This window comes from Embiotoca jacksoni, unplaced genomic scaffold (genome assembly GCF_022577435.1).
Source record: "Embiotoca jacksoni isolate LCO1_2020_lvr unplaced genomic scaffold, fEmbJac1.0.p SCAF_66, whole genome shotgun sequence".
NCBI lineage: Eukaryota > Metazoa > Chordata > Actinopteri > Embiotocidae > Embiotoca > Embiotoca jacksoni.
In genome coordinates, this window is record NW_027185421.1 from 1,111,016 (window position 1) to 1,130,627 (window position 19,612).

Here is a 19,612-nt window from a genome sequence, read left to right on the forward strand (position 1 = left end):
TAACATTATTTACTGTGTGCTTTGCAAAGGTTTTAGGCAGTAAAAGTAGTCTTTAATATTTGATCATTTAATTTCATGCAAACTGCAGCAAAGAGAAAACATTTTTTAATTGATGTCTCTTGTGACGGGTTGCCTGTAAAGCAGCATCAGTCCTCTGAGGTATATTTCATGTAATCCCAGACGGACTCTGTGGGGCCCTCGACCATCTGTTGCACCTCCCCTTGTTTATCTTCATGCCTCTTGCTGTACGTTTTGGGTCGTCTTCATGTCGCAGAATGAATTTCAGATGACGGATAGAAATCTAAACATCGAAAGAGACAAAACCTTTTTCCATTTTCTGTCACCCTCGAGTGTAATACGGCGATTGTACAAGTTACCAATTAAACGAAGTATGTAATTAAAATATTTTCATATTGTGCGGCAATTTGCTCTCAAAATATAAAACTTTTTGTTTCCACGGCAACACACGGGGTCTGACTAACACTCCAGGAAGTAGTCCGACCCTTAGCAACCACCTAGCAACAGAGAGGATTTCTAGTCTTCAACTGAATAAATACAGAACATAGAAACACTAAACTGATCAGCTAGCTCAGTCTGGTTGGAACAAAGATATCTGATGAACAAAGATATCTGATGAACAAAGATATCTGATGATCAAAGATATCCATGGACTCATGTGTTTTTAACATTTTAGCACTGTGTCATATGTTAAAACCAAACTCGTCCAGCTAGCCGCCGCTAGGATTTTCGCTCGGAGCGACCGAAAAGGACCGAAAAAAGACCCGATTTCACCAAACGAGTCACAATTACTAGACCTATAACAAGGAAAAACTACATTATATTACATATTATATGAAATTCAATTCCAATTATATATTCCCATTGAGAAGGTGGAGTGATATTACCAGTGATGTCATGCTGATTTGTTACAAATGTACAGTTGACAATCAGATCTCTGGGTCGCAACTACTTGTTGTATAATGGATCACATTTCATCCCTCTAACCTGTATTATCTACATTATTGTGTGTGTGTGTGTGTGTGTGTGTGTGTGTGTGTGTGTGTGTGTGTGTGTGTGTGTGTGTGTGTGTTTAGGAGAGAATCTGGGGCTCCACACTAGAGCTGGTCCTTCACCTCACCAACGTTTCCTCCAAGGACAACCTGCACAATCTGACTTGCGAGGCCGAGAACCAAGCTGGGCCCAGGGAGGGGATGGTGCAATTGGACATTGAGTGTAAGTGCCTGCAAAATATATATAATATATATATATAAATAAAAAAAATTAAATAAAAAAAACGCACTCCTGAAAGCTCACAGGCTCAATACGAGTCGCCGGGCTTAATGGAGGTCAGGGCGAGAGCACACTGGGGCCACTTTCTAGTGCAGGCAGGGTGGACAGCCAGAGTAAAGAAAAATGCACTGCACTGATTTCTTCTAAATGCCCCTTCTACAAATACGAGCATGTACCCACCATGCTTCTAATGGAGCTCTCTGTCATCTGCCACTCTCGCGGGCGACCGGTGAGAAGTGTTAAAATAATATGAGCGAAGTGCTGCAGGTATGCCTCGCCATTTAATGCAGGGATACAATAGGGAGGACAAAGGAAAGGGGGCGTGGGGGACTCGCCTCACCTCGCTCTGAAAAGACCTCCACCTCACGTACGGCCGTACTTTTTTTGAATTGCAGCTGCAGCTTGACCCGGGAGGTTCCCTGTTGTTTTTGCTCCTTTTCGGATGCATTAGCTCACGTGGAAGTTGGAAGAAACACGGAGGAGTGACGGCACCCGGCGGTCCCACTGAAGAGACGAGGAGTCAGATGCATTAGTGATACATTACTGGGGAAAAAATAAATAAATACTACCCCAAACAATATCGTATATCACCAAGTCAGTGACACTCATTACAAGAATAAAGCCTCCCCCCTCACTCCTCTTCTCCCATCAAAAATAAAAGAGCGGGGGCGCCAATCAGCTGAGGCCAAATGTACGAGCATCAAGGGACAGATAATGAACAAGAGGAAAAATGGGGGCTGATAACTCGTGCTAAGATCTGATTTGAGCCCCGTGCTAATGGACTTCTCCCTCCTACTCCGGAAAACCGCTTCATCCGCAGTGATTGGCGTTCTGTAAATGCGTTAGTGCAGCTAATTTATCAGCCCCCCTCCCCCGGTGGATGGACACTCGTTAACCGCCAGGCCTTTAATTACTCTTAATTACCTCCCAGAACAGTGGGTGTTTACAGCTGAGTGGCTCTCCGCACCATCGATTCACGGCACTCACGCTTCTTCCCTTTCATAACAGAGCATTTCTAAATCAGGTTTTTTTGTTTTTTTGTTTTTTTTTGTTTTTGTCTTTTAAAAAAAACAAAAACATCAAATGTGAAAAGGTGCGATCAAAGCAGGAGTTTTTATTTTAATCGATATCCCATCAGCACAAAAAGTTTCTGTTTGTGCATGCAAAGCTTCCATCTCTGCCTGGACTGCAGCCAGGAGTCATTTAGTGTATTTGTCACCTTTTCAAAATGCTCATTGTCTAATTCTGCGAGCTGGCAGGCTCATTAAACATAATTCTAGCCTTCCTTTTAACCCATGCGGAGAAATAGCTCGTGTAAGATTAGCCGAGGTCGCTAATGGATGATTAGTTAAATACGATAAATTGCGCTAATTTTCTCTCGGTGTATAGGACCTCGGCGAGTCCCGGAGTAACGAGCTAAATGCCTCGGTATCCCCTGAGCGCAGCACTTTCTGAGGGCTGGGTCACTGGGTTAAGAGCAGCAGAGAGTCGGCCGGTGCTCCATGAAAAGGGGTCTCGTGTTCGAGCTGAACGAGGCCATTTCCTGTAACTTTCCAGCTTCCAGGTAGCGTTTGTGGTCAGTGGCACGACTACGACCAGGATTCATTATTCAGAGCAGGTCAGCGCAGGTTCAGCGGTGCAGATGGAGAAACATCGATTCATGGAAATTCAGTGGGGAGGGGGCGGGAGGTGTAACGGGGGGGCTTTATGTTCTGTACCATCGAGGTGCACATTCAGCAAGAAATCACGCATCTACAAAGTTACTATTTGACTTATTGGTAATTACGAGTTAAAAAGTTGATTGTTTACAGTCAGGTTACAGCTATCGGTTTGACTGACAGGCCTGTCAATCAAACAGACACGCCCCCAAAAACACAACATTTTGAAGCTTATTTTGTAATTAATGACAGATTATTATTATTATTATATTCAGATAGACCGCCAGAAAACTAATAAGAAGGAGGGACTTTAGCTAACAGTGACTTTGAATTTCATGACAGAAGTTGAATGGGAGTCTATGGAGCCGGAGGTTTTTCGGAGCCGACCTCTAGTAATGAAATTAATCGTTATTTTTTCTACAAGGACTTTAAAAAAAAGAAGTCCTTTAAGTCTTTGTTTTCTCAGAGGTTAAAACTCAGGTAAATACAACAGACCAGGACCAGACTATCAGCATTTGTTGGCGAGGAAAGAAAGTCACTCCTTTACTTTCCCACTCTCCTGATCTCTCCGACAGTTGCCGTCAAAATCCTCTTCCTGAACGACGCCGTGCCGCAGCACAACTGGTGCTTCCCCTTCGCCGTGGACGGCAACCCCGAACCGACCTTCACCTGGCTGTACAACGGCATCAATCTCAAACAGAACAGATACGCATACATGCAGATGATCCAGGACTCGGGCGACGGCTCGGTCAAACACGGCTGTTTCTTCCTCAACAAGCCGACCCACCTGAACAACGGCAACTACAGTCTGATTGTGCAGAACAAGCTGGGACGGGACGAAGCCATGGCCGTCGGGATGTTTATGGACAACCCCTTCGACCCGCTCGATCCCGAGGGCATCATCCCAGGTGAGTTCCTGCAACTGATTTGGAGCTGAAGGATGTTTTTTTCCGAGCAGAGAAGGCCATTAGAGAGGCTGAGAGACCAATTTGTGTTGCATCTTTAATAACTCCGACGCTCCGAGGATTGAAGTGGGTAATGAAACGTTTACGAAGTACAAAGTAGAGACAGCAGGCTTCTCAAAAATATTTTTTTTTTCATCGTGTTTAGAGTACACATAAAATGAGGTGCAATCAAAACGTTCCTTCTGCACATGAATGGAGCAGCAGGAAGCAACAACCTTCATGAGGAAGTATTCAGAGTGTCGTCTTGTCATCAACACACGTTAACGAGACCGCTGGTAGCGTGAACATTTGTGATTTCACCACGGACAAGTGACTGGAGCAGAGAAACATCAGATTTTGGAGGAAAAAAACACTTACAGCCAAGTGTTCCTGAGCCCATGCAGTGATTTCCACTACAGTATCGTGGCTGTTTTTAATGCAGTGCCACCTGAGGCACTGGAAGCTCTGGAAATGGTCAACAGAGACCCTTGAAATGCTTCAGAAAGTCTACGGCAATGAAGCGACAAGCCGGGCGACGTGTTCTGAGTGATGTTCATGTTTCAAGAGGGGGCGGAGCTTCACTGTCCGAGACTGAAGAAGAAGGCGCGTCAGGTCAGGAGACACCAGCTGGGTTTTCTTTGACGTTGGCGGTGGTTGTGTGAATTCGTCCCCCAGAGTCAGACTGTCAACACCGAGTTCTACCGGGACCTTCTGAGGCGTCGGAGGGGAAAACATTCGCTGCGAACCACCTGAACTGTGGCGCCATGGCAACAGGGTTCTTTAAAAATTGAAATCACCGCATTGGCTCAGGAACACTTGGCTGTCAGCGGGCGTGTTGAAGATTTTCTGTCCCCCAAAAATTTGACCCAAAAAATCAGATGTTTCTCTTCTCCGGTTTCAAGTTTCACGGTTGAAATCACAAATGTTCACGTTACCAGCGGTCACGTTAACGCGTGGAACTCGGTGACGATGTTGATCAAGAGACGCAACCTTGAATATTCACTTTCATGTGCAACAGGAAAAGCGTCCATAACGCCTCCGCGCTGCATCGGGAATCACCAGGTTTCACCTGTGGCGTCAGGATTTCCTCATAGATTTGTAATCATATTAACGTGCACATCATCTTCGTTTTTTGTTGTTGTTGTTGTTGTTGTTGTTTTTTCATTGCCCACAACCGAGCACAATGAAAGTGCTTTAAATAAAAAGTTTCCTTGATTACACAGCTGCAGTTGCAGGTGATTTTATCTGGAAATACACACATCAACATCATTATTATAATATATCATTAATATATCAGCAGCTGAGTTGAATTCCCAAAACCAAAAACATTATTTAAAAAAAAGCAATTATATATAGATATACTGTACTAGATATACACAAATTACATTAAAAAAAAAAACTACCTGAAAATTATAATTATTAAATTACATATAAAACAACAAACAAGGAAATGATCTGAACTCCAATAGAAGTCGAAAATACATTTTAGAAAATAGTGCAGATAAAACAGCTACAGGCTGCCGAAAGTGTCGTTGGCCTTGAATATTAAAGGACGCGTGTACGAGTGAAGTGTAATACATATCGGACGCTAAGTGGCACTTAAGTCACATTGTGTGTATTCAGATTGTTCAAGTCCTCATCAGACAGTGGTCACTGCTAAACGATGAAGAGGGAAGTAGGTTGTGTGTGGACGGTTGTAATAAGTGGTCCTGAATGTGTTTTCTGTTCTCACCCAACACGCCAGTCGCTGCGGATCCAAGTAAGTCTCACGATTGATTTTTTTTGTTGTTTGTTTTGAGTCTCTTAAAAAAAGCTCTGCATGTCACTGCTGCACTCACTGGACTTGATGTGAGATTTTTTCCTTTAACAAAAATTCCTCCCCTTCCCTCTCAGGTCCTACAAACAAATCACACTTGGACGTCACGGAGAACCCGGAGAGTCGAGTGTTTGTGGTACGTGTGTGTGTGTGTGTGTGTGTGTGTGTGTGTGTGTGTGTGTGTGTGTGTGTGTGGTCCCGATTACAAAAAGTAAAGACCGTCTACAGTGTTAAATCTGTTGGTCCGCAGGTGTCGGTGGCCGTCGGTCTCGCCGTGTTCGCCTGCACTTTTCTGCTCATCATGATTCTGGTTATTAACAAGTGCGGCCAGAATTCCAAGTTCGGTATTCACCGTAAGTTATTATTTATTTGTATTTTACTGCATGTGTGACACAGCAGCTGTTTATGATTATGTATTTACTTGGTCCGAGTTAGAAAAGAGGCCTGACACTACGTGTAGCGGTTTGGAGCAGGAAGTGACCATATTTGGACAAGCTGGGGGAGGAGCCAGCGGTGGATCTGACTGATCTGATTGGAAACCTTTACTGTGTCAATTCATCTTGCATTGACCAAAAAAAAACCAAAACTATACCAATCGAATTTTATAATATATAACTTTCAGCTTCAAAGGGGAAGTCGACATTTATTTTATACATTTAAAGTCTCTTTACAGGTCGGTTGGGTGAAAAAGCTATAGGTTTTCAAAATAAAAGCAATCTGGTGGGTTGGAGTTAAAGAGCAGCAGACCTCATCGCAACAGCGACTGCTAACATAACACACCTGAATCCTCGATCGTGGCGGTCCAATTGCATTGTGGGTAATGTAGGCAGCAGATATTGAGGAGGAAGACGAGTGCGTTATCTCTCGTGCCGATGCCTTGACTTTCATCCTTTCGGTTTCTGCATCGGTCTGTGACGTCCTGCTTATTTCTGGATTGATGAAAGCGAATCGAACACTAAAAATACATACATGAACCGTAATAAGCCGTTCTGTCAGTCTCGGGGAAGTTAATGCACAGGAGAGACGGACTAATGTGGGATTTCCACTGAGCTGTAACTTAGCGAACGGCCAGCCGCTGTGTCGGCCGGGATAAAGTGCCTTAATTACTGCAGGAGAGCGGCGGCGGCGGCGGTGGCGGCCTCCCTCGGCCACCGCCACGTGGTGAAGGCCATTAAAGAAGACGGATGGATGAAGGAACAGCTAGATGTGATATACAGTAGCTCCACCCTGACCTCCCCCCCTCCCCCACCACCACCACCACCCCCAACACATACACACATCTACCCTTCTCACTCTCAAAGTGCCTAAGTGGGCCTGATTGCCTAAGTGGACCCTGCTCCCCTCCTTCCCTTCCCTCCATCGCTGCTCTTTGTTGTTTTATTTTCCGCCGTGTTGGACTCTGGGGGTTCTTGCGGTTTGCCTTGCTGAGTGGGGTTTTACAATTTGGGCCCCACTTGTTTGGCTTTTAATACGCACTGTAGTCAGGGGTGGCTAAACCATTCAGACTTCCTGTACGGTCGTTTCTCTCCCTTTCAATATGGCCTGATTGCCGTGTGGCTGATGATGGTGGTTATTAGAGCTCGTCATCGTCCATCGCCATGGCACCAACAAACGACCAAGTTGGTCGGGGCGCGACGTCGATTCCTCGTTTGGGGAGAAATGAGCTCTGAATTGCTTCTTCTTGATGGCCCTGCAATCATAGATGGTCGAGACTGAGTTCGTGTTACATGTCTCTTGAGTTTTGCTTGTGTTTGCCCCCCCCCCCCCCCCCCCCCCCCCGGGCTCATTAGGCTCATCGGTTTTGGGCACGGAGGACGATCTGGCCGTATCGCTGCGTTTCATGAACTTCGGTACGAGCCCGCCTTCCTCCGACGAAGACTCCGGTCTGTCCAGCTTCGTGGAGAATCCGCAGTACTTCTGCGGCATCATCAAGGACAAGGACATGTGTGAGTGTTTGTTACTGAAAAACACTTTCCGTAAAGTTTTATTAGAGTTTTATTGTCATATATCCATTATTCTTCTGCTTTCCTATACAAGTAAAGAATAGATATATAAAGATCTAAATATAAAAACAGAGTGCCTTTAATGTGATATGAGTTGGATTTTTAATTTGCTTAATATTTCATTTAAATTGTCCTGGTTGTTTTTTTTTTTAATTAAAAACAAGTTTTCAGAAACGACATCCAAGTAGACATAAATGCGGAGCGAACTTTCGCCGTCTCCCAGGTATGTTTTCACCCAGATTTTTTTTGTGTTTTTTTTTCAAGGCATTTCTCTGCTTCCACTGATCTCAGGTGTGCAGCACATTAAGCGGCAGGACATCGTGTTGAAGTGGGAGCTGGGCGAGGGAGCGTTTGGCAAAGTCTACCTGGCGGAGTGCTCTAACCTCAGCCCCGACAGCAACAAGATGCTGGTTGCCATCAAGGTGAGTAGCGCTCGCTCTCTCTCTCTCTCTCTCTCTCTCTCTCTCTCTCTCTCTCTCGCTCTCTCTCTCACACACACACACACACACACATACGCGCGCCGTTTTAAAAGCAATTTACACCCCGTTAATGCGGTTATATCTTCTCGAAACATCGGCAGCAACAGGGAAAATGTCAGCTTGTTAGTGTGAGGTCTAGGTGGACGAGGAGAGAGTGCTGAAAAAGATTAAGTGACAAACTTGCTGCAGATGTAAAAATAACGGGGTTGAAAAAGTTTTATCAGCGACAGCAGTGAGGAAAAAGTTACGATAGGCTTTTAAATTTCAGTTTGTTCTGCCTTTTCAATGCATTTTTGTACTTAAACACACCAGCAGTGCTTTAAACCCGTGGTGCCAAACACCGGCTTATGTCATAGCTGCTGTTGTTGTGGCTGTGAAATAGCAGATAAATTATGAATAAATGAAATTAAAAAGGAGGCATCACACAACCCCCCCACAAAATGACCCATCTCAGTATCAGAATTTGATCCGTGCAATCTTATAACATTTGGGAAATCGAGAGGAGCGGTGTAATCGAAGGTTAGTGTTGGGCTGAACCGGGCTTTAGCTCTGTGCTGGTCTGTAGCGCACAAAAACTCAATATGCTGTGAAAATCAGAGCGGTGATTAGATCTGGGGGTGAACTCGTTTGGTTTGAACGTAACTGAGGTTCATTCGTGTGTAACAATCCCCAAACTGTAGCTTAAAGTTGTAAAATATAACAGTTATATGAAAGTAGCTCCCAGTTACTCTTTTTTTAATTTATTTTTTATAAACAACAGACTGTATATAAAAGTGTTTGTGGCTTCCTAGTCTGAAATGTGAGGAAGTTCCTTAAATTGCAATACCACCGAGGACCACTAGAGGTCGGCTCTAAATAGTCTCATAAAATTCTCAGTCAATAAAATGTCTCCAGCAGTTATCTCGGTGTCGTCAGGTTTCCAATCAGATCAATCAGACCTAATGCTGGCTCCTCCCCCAGCTCGTCCAAATATGGTCACTTCCTGCTACGAACTAGGAAAGACGGTGACGGACAGAATCTGAACTGGAGGCTTCATAAAGTTCACAAACCAACGATGACATCACTGATGGTTGATGACATCACTGATGGTTGCCACCAGGTATAAACTGAAAACATTTAGTTGAAGTTTAAGAGTTTAAGACACGTGTCCGTGTGTAAGTAAAACATCCATCAGTCTCAATGTCTTAATAGATAAAAAAGGAATGAAAGAAGCACCGCACCAACAGGAGTAAAATTAGCCGCACTCACGCTTAAAAGGTCCGTTCACTAAAATTACACCCTGCGGTCTGAGAGTGAGTCATCGCTGTTAACGGACCGTCAGGTGGTTTAATACACGGTTCATGTAAAACCACAGCGAGCACAGAAAAAAAGAAACGGGATGTATCAGCCCATTAATCAGAGGTCTGCTTTTACGACGCATCGCCACTCATCTGAGACTAAGTATGGCAAAGGATTCTGGGTACTGTGAAAAAATAATAAGGTCATTCAAAACTTGCAAACAATGCTGGTGCTTTTTATTCTGCTCATTTGAAGATTTTTATTTTTATTTTTCAAATCCGATAACATGTTAATTTCTTAAAAAAGATTTACTAAAGTTACATCGTTTTCTCCCTCTGCTCAGAAAACCTGTTTTTCGTATATATGGCATAAATATTTATAAGATACGTGTTTTTTTGAAAGCTATATATTGGATTTTAGAAGCCTCTTTAAATTTTATTCTCAAATTCAGGTATTTTACTAAAGTATTTTCTGCAAAATTTACTTCAAGTATCAAAAGTAAGAGTACACACTTTATACAGTAAACGCTCCCCGTCAGTGTGTTAATGTGCATTTTACTGCTGTAGTTATTTAACTTAATGTTCTGTTGGTTAGTTTAATTTAAAAAAAAAAAAAAAGTCCTTAAGCTCAGAAAAACAAGTAATTTTCCAGAAAGTCCAAGTGGATTTTTAAAATAGTTAATTTAGCATAAAATGTAAGGGAAGGTTTTAGGAAGTTTATCAGAAAAATGTAAATCACATTCGGAGATTTGTGTTTTTTTTCACTGGACTGAAAGAGTCCAGAGAGAAATTTACCTCTGAGATTTAATGCAGTAGAAGTTTAAAGTTGCATAAAATAAAATACAAATACCTCAAATTTGTTATTAAGTACAATACTTGGAGCAAATGTACGTTCTGTCAATTCACGTTTAATTCACTTTGTCTAATTAGTTCTTAACGATGTAAATATACATAATGTTTATATTGGAATCTTTTTACAGGATATTTATATGATGTTTTCTAAATGTTCTTATATTTATTTTCATTTTTTTTTAAACTGACGTCTGCTGTTTTAGCCAATAACTTCTTGACCTATTTAAGACATCCTGAAAGATGACCCGACACGTTAAGGCTCTGTAGTCGAGGCCACGATTTCTATTCAAGCTCTTATCACGTCAAAATGTGTCTAAATTCTACTATAAAAGATACAAACTTGATGTCGTTGAGTTAAAATGTAAACGTTCGGATCCTCGTACGCTCACAGACTCTGAAGGATGCCAACGAGTCGACGCGGCAGGACTTCCAGAGGGAGGCGGAGCTTCTGACGGTGCTGCAGCACCAGCACATCGTGCGGTTCTACGGCGTGTGCACGGACGGCGAGCCGCTGGCCATGGTGTTCGAGTACATGAGGCACGGAGACCTCAACCGCTTTCTACGGTACGTACGAGGAGAACCGCCTCCATCCTGACAGCAGCTCACAAACGACAAAATACTGAAATTATTAACTTCGATCAATGTGAGCGAAATAAGTGAAATAGATTCATTATGCCGCCATAAAACGGAACATTTATGTCCTCAAATATTCATTAAAAACTGAACAAATAAATGATCTTTCAGTTCTGTAGTTTGTAAACAACAGAAACGTAAAGTGAGATTCAGATGCTGTTAACATAAACATATCTCGTGCATACTAATTAATTAATGCGTGGCTGTAAATAAGATCTTTTTATGGTAACTCTTTCAATGTAAAGCATCTAGGAACTAATTAATAAATGGTTTACGACACTAAAATGTAGTTTTAATCACATCTGAAATTAATTTAGTCTCCATTAACAGTTACAGACATCATTTCTATTATCATACTTGTTCTGTGCCACAATGTGATTTATGATAGTTTTATCCCTCATCTCTTATCTGTTCAAATGAAATACCGCTTTTACAAACGCGTTTCACTTGAGGACAATTAGAACTCCTGCAGCTCGTCAAAAGCTTTTTTTCCTCATTAAACCTGTGGACGGCGCCGCAGAGGTCGCGGAGGTCACCGAGACCGCGTCGGCCAATCAGAGCTCAGTCATCACCTGGAAAACCAATCGGAGTAGACGCGGTCGGTGCTGCCTGCCAGGTGTCCTCCTCAGGAGACAGACTGGGAATGAAAACACACACACACAGATACACACACACACACACACACACACACACACACACACACACACACTGAAATATATGTTCACCGACGGATGGAAATCACATTTCCAGCAGACAGGACGGACATCTCCCACAATGCAGCTGCTTTCCCACCCTGCCACCTGCCTTTTAAACTAATAGTGATTGTATAGACAACTTCCTTTGTGAGGAGGGGACAAAGTGGAGAGGAGACATATTAGGATGGATGGAGACACATCAGCTGGGCTGGTGCTCATTTGGGCCGGAGTTGGATGTGAGAGTGGGTGTTTATGATCCACAACAACAACTTACAGTCAATGTGCTCTGCAGCTCTGAATTGCATTATTGCAAATCAATTGTAGACGTATTACGAGCCTTATGTTTTCTATTAACCGGCATTGTTAAATGGCTTTATTGTGGCTCTCAGGAGCTCGTATGTATACATGAGAAAATCTGCAGATTGCACGCTGAGGTCACCGTCCTTCAGGTCAGCCAAGGTTGGTTCCATAGTTACCGACGCGCCGAAGGGAGCCAATCCCGGTGTTCGATTCATCCGAGCAGCCAATAGAAGCAGAGAAGAGCAGCAGAGGAACAGCAGGTTCTGCTCTTTACAAGTGGAAATACGGGATTTTATACAATCCGGTTTAAGATTCAAAGCGGGTAGTGGGGTTCAACTCCGAAAGCAGAAAACAGAATCAGTTATCTGATTTCAATCCTGAACAATTATTTCTATGAATGAGGAAAATATTGAGTTAAAATAATATAACTGTTTGTCATTAAAAGTACTTAATACAAGCAACAAAACGAAAAGAAAGTACAAAAAGTTTTGTTTTTCACTTATTTTTTTAAAGATTCAAATGTTATTTTTTTTTTAACCTTAACTCGATTTTTATATCTAAATATAAGCTTACATATAGAGATGTGTGTCAATTAGACCTTTAACAAATTCAACTAAAACAAAACATACCAGCAGATTTTATTTGGAAACAAAATTGTATTATCAACTCCAGGTGATGCTTGACAAGATCTTTTAATTTATTTTGAATAATAAGATGAATTTCTTGACATTTTTTCAGTTGTGGTGCAAAATAACTAAACATTTGCTCAAATATTGCACTTCAGTTCAGTTTATAAATACTTGTATTGTGCATTTTCATGTATTTTCATTTGATGCTATATTTCTTTTACCTTTATTAAGAAGCTGTAATTACTTGTAAACACATTTCCCCTCTGAACACTCCAGATGTTTCATTTAAATAACTCTAAAGGCCAAAAATCTGTAACATCCAAAACCTTTACCAAAAAACAAAGATAAAAAGTCTCAAAAACAAAGAATCGACATTTGAATGAATGAACACAGAACTTTGTTTTCCCTTCGATCCAAACTCATTAATCATGTCACGACCCCTCAGCTGCATCATGTGACCCTTCGAGGGGGCACTCGACCCCTAGATTGGGACCGCCGGACTAAACTGTGTAGTTAAAAAAAAAAAAAACAGCAGCTACAACAATAAGAAGCTTTACGTGGAGGTTTTAACACCGAACCACGTTCTCTTTCAACATGTTTCCAGAAGTGTCCATTAAAGCCGAGATGTTCAAGTCCCCATTTTGTCTCCTGCAGAGCTCACGGCCCCGACGCTCGGATCCTGGAGGAGTCCAAGATGCCCCTGCTGGGTCAGCTCACTCTGCCGCAGATGCTGCACATCGCCGCCCAGATCGCCTCGGGCATGGTCTACCTGGCGTCGCTGCACTTCGTCCACCGCGACCTGGCCACCCGCAACTGCCTGGTGGGGGAGGCTCTGGTGGTGAAAATCGGCGACTTCGGGATGTCCCGCGACATCTACAGCACGGACTACTATCGGGTGAGCGGCCGGAAACCACGAGATCTTAAAAGAAGTGCATTTGTCTTCATGGCCTTCCCAGAAACAAAGCCTCGGTTTCCTCCACAGACTCGACGCTGAACTCTTTGCCGGTAAAATCGTTTTGTTCTCATTGAATCACGTTAATTGCTCTAAAATGACCTTTCAAGACCGTAATTCACAGCTCCAAACGATCTCCTGAGGAGCCCTCGGAGACGTTAAGAATTTGAGCACAAAGAACTAATTTGATCCAAAGACCACTTCGAAAAAAATTCACCTTTCATGTTCAGTCAGCATCAGCTGATCATATGAAGAAAACAATGTCAAGGCTGTAAGAAATGGAGCACTTTGACTTTCTTCTTTTTGATATTCAAAGGTTTTCTGGCTTATTAGATGCCATTGCATTTAAATTTTCAATTAAAAACAATGTTTTGAATTTGTATCCTGTAGTTTAAGGACTCGTATCAAATAGTTTCTCGTATCTGTGTGGAGAAATGGTTCCGCTTCGGGGTGGTGGGGAAACAATAAAAGATTCCTGTGTTCCCTGACAGAGTTTTTCATGAACTCTACTCATTGAGGCTGTTGGGAACTTCCCAAATTTATCAAAAAGTATTAAACAAAGAGACTACCTGGTCCGTTTCCGAGAAAGTTCAGAATGAAAATCTTCATCGACAAACTGAGACTTCCAAATATGAATGTTTTGGAGTTGAGATCTGAACATACGTTTCTCCGTCTTCAGGTGGGCGGACGTACGATGCTGCCGATCCGCTGGATGCCCCCGGAGAGCATCATGTACAGGAAGTTCACGACTGAGAGCGACATTTGGAGCTTCGGCGTGGTCCTCTGGGAGATCTTCACCTACGGCAAACAGCCCTGGTACCAGCTGTCCAACAGCGAGGTGGGTTGGGACAGACGCGGGGAGAAGTTCAGGCTTGTTTGCTTGTGCAACACACCTGTTAGTCCACTAGAGGGCACCGTGTCAGGGTCATGTTTTGCTTTGAACAGACGTAAGTAAGATGCGTTTGGTTCAGGCACCAAAAACCACGTGGTTAGGTTTTCTTAACGGTCATGGTTTGGCCTAAAATAAGTCATTTTGAATAACTAAGGTTATGTACGTTATGAGAGTTACTTAATGTACGTTACGCAAGTTAACGACTTTATTCCTGTTTTGTGGACCAGGATGCATTTTAGTGAAACGTTTTTTTTGAAAAAACTTTTATTATTTGCATTAAACTTCATGGATCCGCCTAGTTTTATGCCAAAAACTGTAATACACCCGTTAGTCCACAAGAGGGCACCGTGTCAGGGTCACGTTTTGCCTCACCGAAGCGTGAAAAGTACACGCATGTATTAAGAAGGAGGTCATGTGATAAAGTACAAAGATTTGACGTGTGGATGGATGGAACAGAAACAGGACTTTCACCTGGGCAACTCTGCGGAAGCAAAAGTTAACATAATTCCTTTTGTGTAACGTAAGTAAAGTACATAACATCGTTAACTTAAGTACAATGTACGTATTGTTGCTTAATTCAAATGATTCATTTTAGCCCAAAACACTAAAGTTTTTGGTGCCGAAACCTGAAGCATCTTATCTTTCACACTTGGTCGAGGTGAAACGTGACACGGCGTCCTCTAGTGGCCTGACGGGTGTATTACACACATTTTATTGGGTTGAGTCGAGAGCGACATCTATCAAGTTAATTGTTAAATTCGCTCACTTACAGATCTTTAATTCAAATATGTTAAATTAACTTGAATAAACTATTTTTTTTATTAGCTTTGTGTAAATAGCAGCCTGAGATGTTTCGGTGCTTCCACATCATTTAAACCTGCAGAACAGCATTTTCTCCGCAGTCTCAGATACTTTACTCCGCACTCTTAAGCTGATCAATAAGTTCATAGTAATTAAGGGCGGTCCCGTCTAGCCTTTTCAGCTCCAGCACCAAGACGTGGGACTCCATGGTGACCACAGCGGTGCTATTACAGGCCGTAATACTCTCTCCTTTCAAGAGAAGGGTGGATCGCTTTCCCTTTGCACTCGATCCTAATCTCATCAGCTCTCATTTTTACCCCCGAGCCAATGAGCTGTAACCTCGTTAACCGAATCTGTCTCGGTCAATGAGGGACAGGTGAAATTATCATGTTGCCTAAATACTCAGGGACGGAGGTAAATCTTTCCAAAACAGTGAGATGGCACGCCGCGGTGGCTGAGCGTTCAGCTTCGGGGGGGGGGGGGTTATTTTTTTATTTTTTTGGGGTGTGAAGTGGATCCGCGGTGACCCGGACCCGCTTCTGTTGGCCGGATCGGGCCGAGGTTAACGACGGCGAAGAGATGGAGTCAGTGAAGCGTTCAGATGGAGAGCTCAGTGAAATCCTCTCAGTGCTCCTCGACAGTGATTTATTCACTGAAGCAGCGAGAGCGTGTGAACCGAATCAGTCACCGGCGCCATTAGTGTCGGAGCCGGAGGTTATTCATATTTTGGCTGCTGTCGTTTGTCCCTGAGGTCGTCGCTAATGGACACCGAGCTGTAAAAGAAAAGATTGTCCTTGATGCGGCAGATATCAGTGATTCAAAAAGTCTGTGAATGGACTTTTGCATATTTTGCCGGCTTTATAAGTTCAGTTAAAAAAAAAAAAAAAAATTTTTTAAATGTCTCTCACATTTAATGATATCTCAGATAGTTTTGATCTTTTTTTTTTACTGCAGTGCTGAACAACAGCTCCATTATGTTTCTGAAAACGTATTACTACTTACAAGTTCAAATTACTATCAATGTCAACAAAAAGAAAATACTATTAATTGAAATAATCGTTATTTTGATAATAATAATAAGTTAAATTTTTCTAACATTGTTGCAAACTACTCAAGACACGAGCACAGAAAATACAATTAAATTAAGATTAATAAAAAAAGACAATAAAATGGAATTATCAAATAAATAGTGATGACAACTTCATTTTTCAGCTGTAAAAATCTCCTGCTCACAGTTTTCAACCCCCCCCCCCCCCCAAAAAAAAATTACTATTTCATCTATTCTCACTGAAGCACTGAAGACAAGACTAAAAGCTTCTCGTTTCAACAGGCCATCGAATGCATCACGCAGGGACGGGAGCTGGAGAGGCCGCGCACCTGTCCCAAGGAGGTGTACCTGCTGATGCAGGGCTGCTGGCAGAGGGAGCCCCAGCAGAGGATGGTCATCAAGGACATCCACAGCCGTCTGCTGGCCCTCGTCAAGAACCCGCCGGTCTACCTGGACATCCTGGGCTGAGAGGGGCCCGAGAGCCAATCAGGGAGCGGCGAGCGGAGGCCGAGGGGAGGAGGGGGGCAGAGGTTGGACTTTTGATTTGAGACTTTTGGTTTAAAGTCCGTTTTTGTTTTTTTGTTTTTCTCGTATCCATTAAAAAAATCCAGTAAACAAGTAATTTCCCAGTTCTACGACTTGCTGCTCGACGGCCGGTGCAAACAATCCGCAGCCACATTTTTCCGCTTCAATTTTTTTGATCCCCTCGTTTCCAGCTTCAACCTCGACTCTCCTCGTTTAACGCTGCCGCTCTCTGGAAACCCGTCAAATGTTTACCAAAGTGTTTTTAATGTTCATCTGAGGTGGGATGGGGCCTGACGGAGGGATCGTGCATGGATAAGTGTTCAGGTGACCGTATTATGGGGCTTTTACGTTGCTGGTTGGTGAGCTGGATGACTTATTTTCTACGACTCTGCAGCCAATTAGAAAATAAATCGACAGATTAGAAGATTTTACAGATTTGAGGGAAGTCATTTGTAAAGTAACGTTTTTGATATGTGGGCTTATTTAAAGGCTTTCAGTAACTGTACATAAGATCATCTCAAGGAAAGCGTGTTTGTTTCTCAGTGTACCATATGAATATTTTTCAAAAAGAAGAACAAAAACGTCGACTAGCAGCGGTGAAAGTGTTTCCTTTATATCAACTGTTTACATGAATGAATAAAACCCCCGTTTTCCACCTCGCATCGACAGGTGTCACGGCGAGATTGGATCACAAGGTTCAAGGTACAGAAAGCAGAACTCGCAGCTTTAAAGCAGCTTTTTACTGATTTGAAACACAAGCTGATGATTATGAATCCTCCAGTTCAGATTCTGTCCGTCACCATCTTTGCTAGTTCGGAGCGGTTTGGAGCAGGAAGTGACCATATTTGGACGAGCTGGGGGAGGAGCCAGCGGTATATCTGACCGATCTGATCGGAAACCTGACGATACTACGTCCCGCCCACCGATAGCTGTAACCTGACTGCACCACAGGCCTGTCAATCAAACAGACACGCCCCCAAAAACAGGTCTTCTTGAATCTTCTTTTCTAATGAATGAGGGATTATTTTCAGATGGACCTCCAGAAAACTAATAAGAAGGAGTGACTTTAGCTAACAACACCGAGATAACTGATGGACACATTTTATTCACTTTGGATTTGATGAGAGAAGTTGAATGGGAGTCTATGGAGCCGGAGGCTTTTTGGAGCCGACCTCTAGTGGAACTCGCTGGTATTGCAGCTGAAGACACTTCATTTTTCAGACCCAGTCTAAGCGGGAAGTGAGATCTGATGTCAAGTGGTCACATATGTGGAGACGCATGAAAAAATGTCAGGTGGAAACAGCTTCAGCGAGATTCGGTTCGACCTGCGACGCACTCGGTAAAGTGTTTGTATAAATTGTGCGATGTTGAACTGTAATGACCTTTGAAATCAAAGCACTGCAGTGAAATGTGGTAAGAGGGTGTGTGTGTGTGTGTGAGTGTGTGTGGGGAGGGGGGGGGGGGGGTAACAGATGGATTCAAACTCCAGGCTGAGGCGGACAGATGGCTGAAAGTGAAACTGGAGGTGAGGCCGCCACCATGATGGGGATAAAAAAGAAGTTTAAATTCAGAGGAGTCCTACAAACGGCTTCGAGTGTAAAATACCGAATGTACATACTCTGTATCAAAAAGTATATCTTCATGTATTGTTTACTCCAGCACTTTGTATATTGTCTGCCCTTACAAATAAACAAACTTGATTTAAAACAACAACAACATCCCTCCGCATCGGTCCATCCGCCGGTAACGGAGGGAACGACGGACATCTTTAACGAGGCCGTTTTTCTCCGTTCACGAACTAATCGGCGACCTGCGACGTCTCGCCGGGAAGCTCAGCAGACGCTTATTGAAAAGGAATAATTAAGTTTTCATATTGCCTCACTGCCGGGACAAACACCCTCCAAAATAAAGGCCTGCCTCCCCCCCCACCACCACCACCTCCCTCCCTCCCTCCCCCGCTCCATCACTCTGCATGCAGAGCGTCTCTCTGGGGAGTGGTAATGGGTTGTGAGTAATGCTATCATCCCCTTTTCTCCTGGCTCTTTCTTCCCCCCTTCATCTCCTCCGGTGTACCGGGGATGGGAGGGGTGGAGGTAGGGAGGGAGGGGGACCACGCGGGCGACTTGTGTCTGGCGCTCATTGTTTCTTCTAGTGTCTTACAAGCAGATTGGGGCCAGATAGGATTAGTAACACCATGTCGTGTTTGTCCCCCCCCCCCTTTAAGGGCTCCATTTGTGTGTTTTTTTTAATAAGCACTCGAGGCCCCTCCCCGGTTGGATATGAAATATGTCTTATAATAAGAGCTGGGGAAATGAGGCCAGGTTTTTTGTTTTTTTTTGTTTTTTTTGTTTTTAAATGGAAGAGCTTTGCAGCGTGAAACTTTTTCCTTTTCAGTCCTCCACCTCGTCACATAATGCACGGCGTATTGATTTCTCCTGGTAATTATTCCTTCTATTCACTTTGGGGTTCCGCGTGTAGCTGATAATAATAATAATAATCCACTCTGTGTGCTTTACGGAGTCAAACAGAAGCAGGAAATAAAAACTCTCCACAACCTGACGAAGAAACGAGAAGTTTATATCAGAGCTAAAATCGTGTCTCAATCTGCGTCTTCATATTTCTCATAATTCTTACAAACTGCTCAATAGTGTCACATTAGAGTCTTAAACTTTCCTGCAGTCCTGTGCCTTTTTGTTTCAACTCAAGATATTAACCTAAATTTCCTTTTAAAAGATCAGGTTTGAGGGGGGGAATACTGGACAAAATGTATTGTTTTCTTGTTTGTTTGTTTTTGCACATTTCTCCCCTGAAGTGGCCC

At 43.1% G+C, this 19,612-nt stretch overlaps 1 protein-coding gene across 1 annotated transcript in view; it reads left to right on the plus strand.

Moving 5' to 3' along the window:
* ntrk1 (neurotrophic tyrosine kinase, receptor, type 1) overlaps positions 1 to 18,224 on the plus strand; it is a 30,408-nt gene extending 12,184 nt beyond the window's left edge. The window contains exons 7-16 of the mRNA XM_069175324.1: positions 1,095 to 1,233; positions 3,524 to 3,856; positions 5,786 to 5,844; positions 5,959 to 6,061; positions 7,499 to 7,654; positions 8,003 to 8,133; positions 10,711 to 10,883; positions 13,231 to 13,471; positions 14,208 to 14,366; positions 16,552 to 18,224. Coding sequence (XP_069031425.1) covers positions 1,095 to 1,233; positions 3,524 to 3,856; positions 5,786 to 5,844; positions 5,959 to 6,061; positions 7,499 to 7,654; positions 8,003 to 8,133; positions 10,711 to 10,883; positions 13,231 to 13,471; positions 14,208 to 14,366; positions 16,552 to 16,737 — 1,680 coding nt within the window. The 3' untranslated portion in view covers positions 16,738 to 18,224. The remainder of the gene's footprint in view (positions 1 to 1,094; positions 1,234 to 3,523; positions 3,857 to 5,785; positions 5,845 to 5,958; positions 6,062 to 7,498; positions 7,655 to 8,002; positions 8,134 to 10,710; positions 10,884 to 13,230; positions 13,472 to 14,207; positions 14,367 to 16,551) is intronic.
* The last annotated feature ends 1,388 nt before the right edge of the window (positions 18,225 to 19,612 follow it).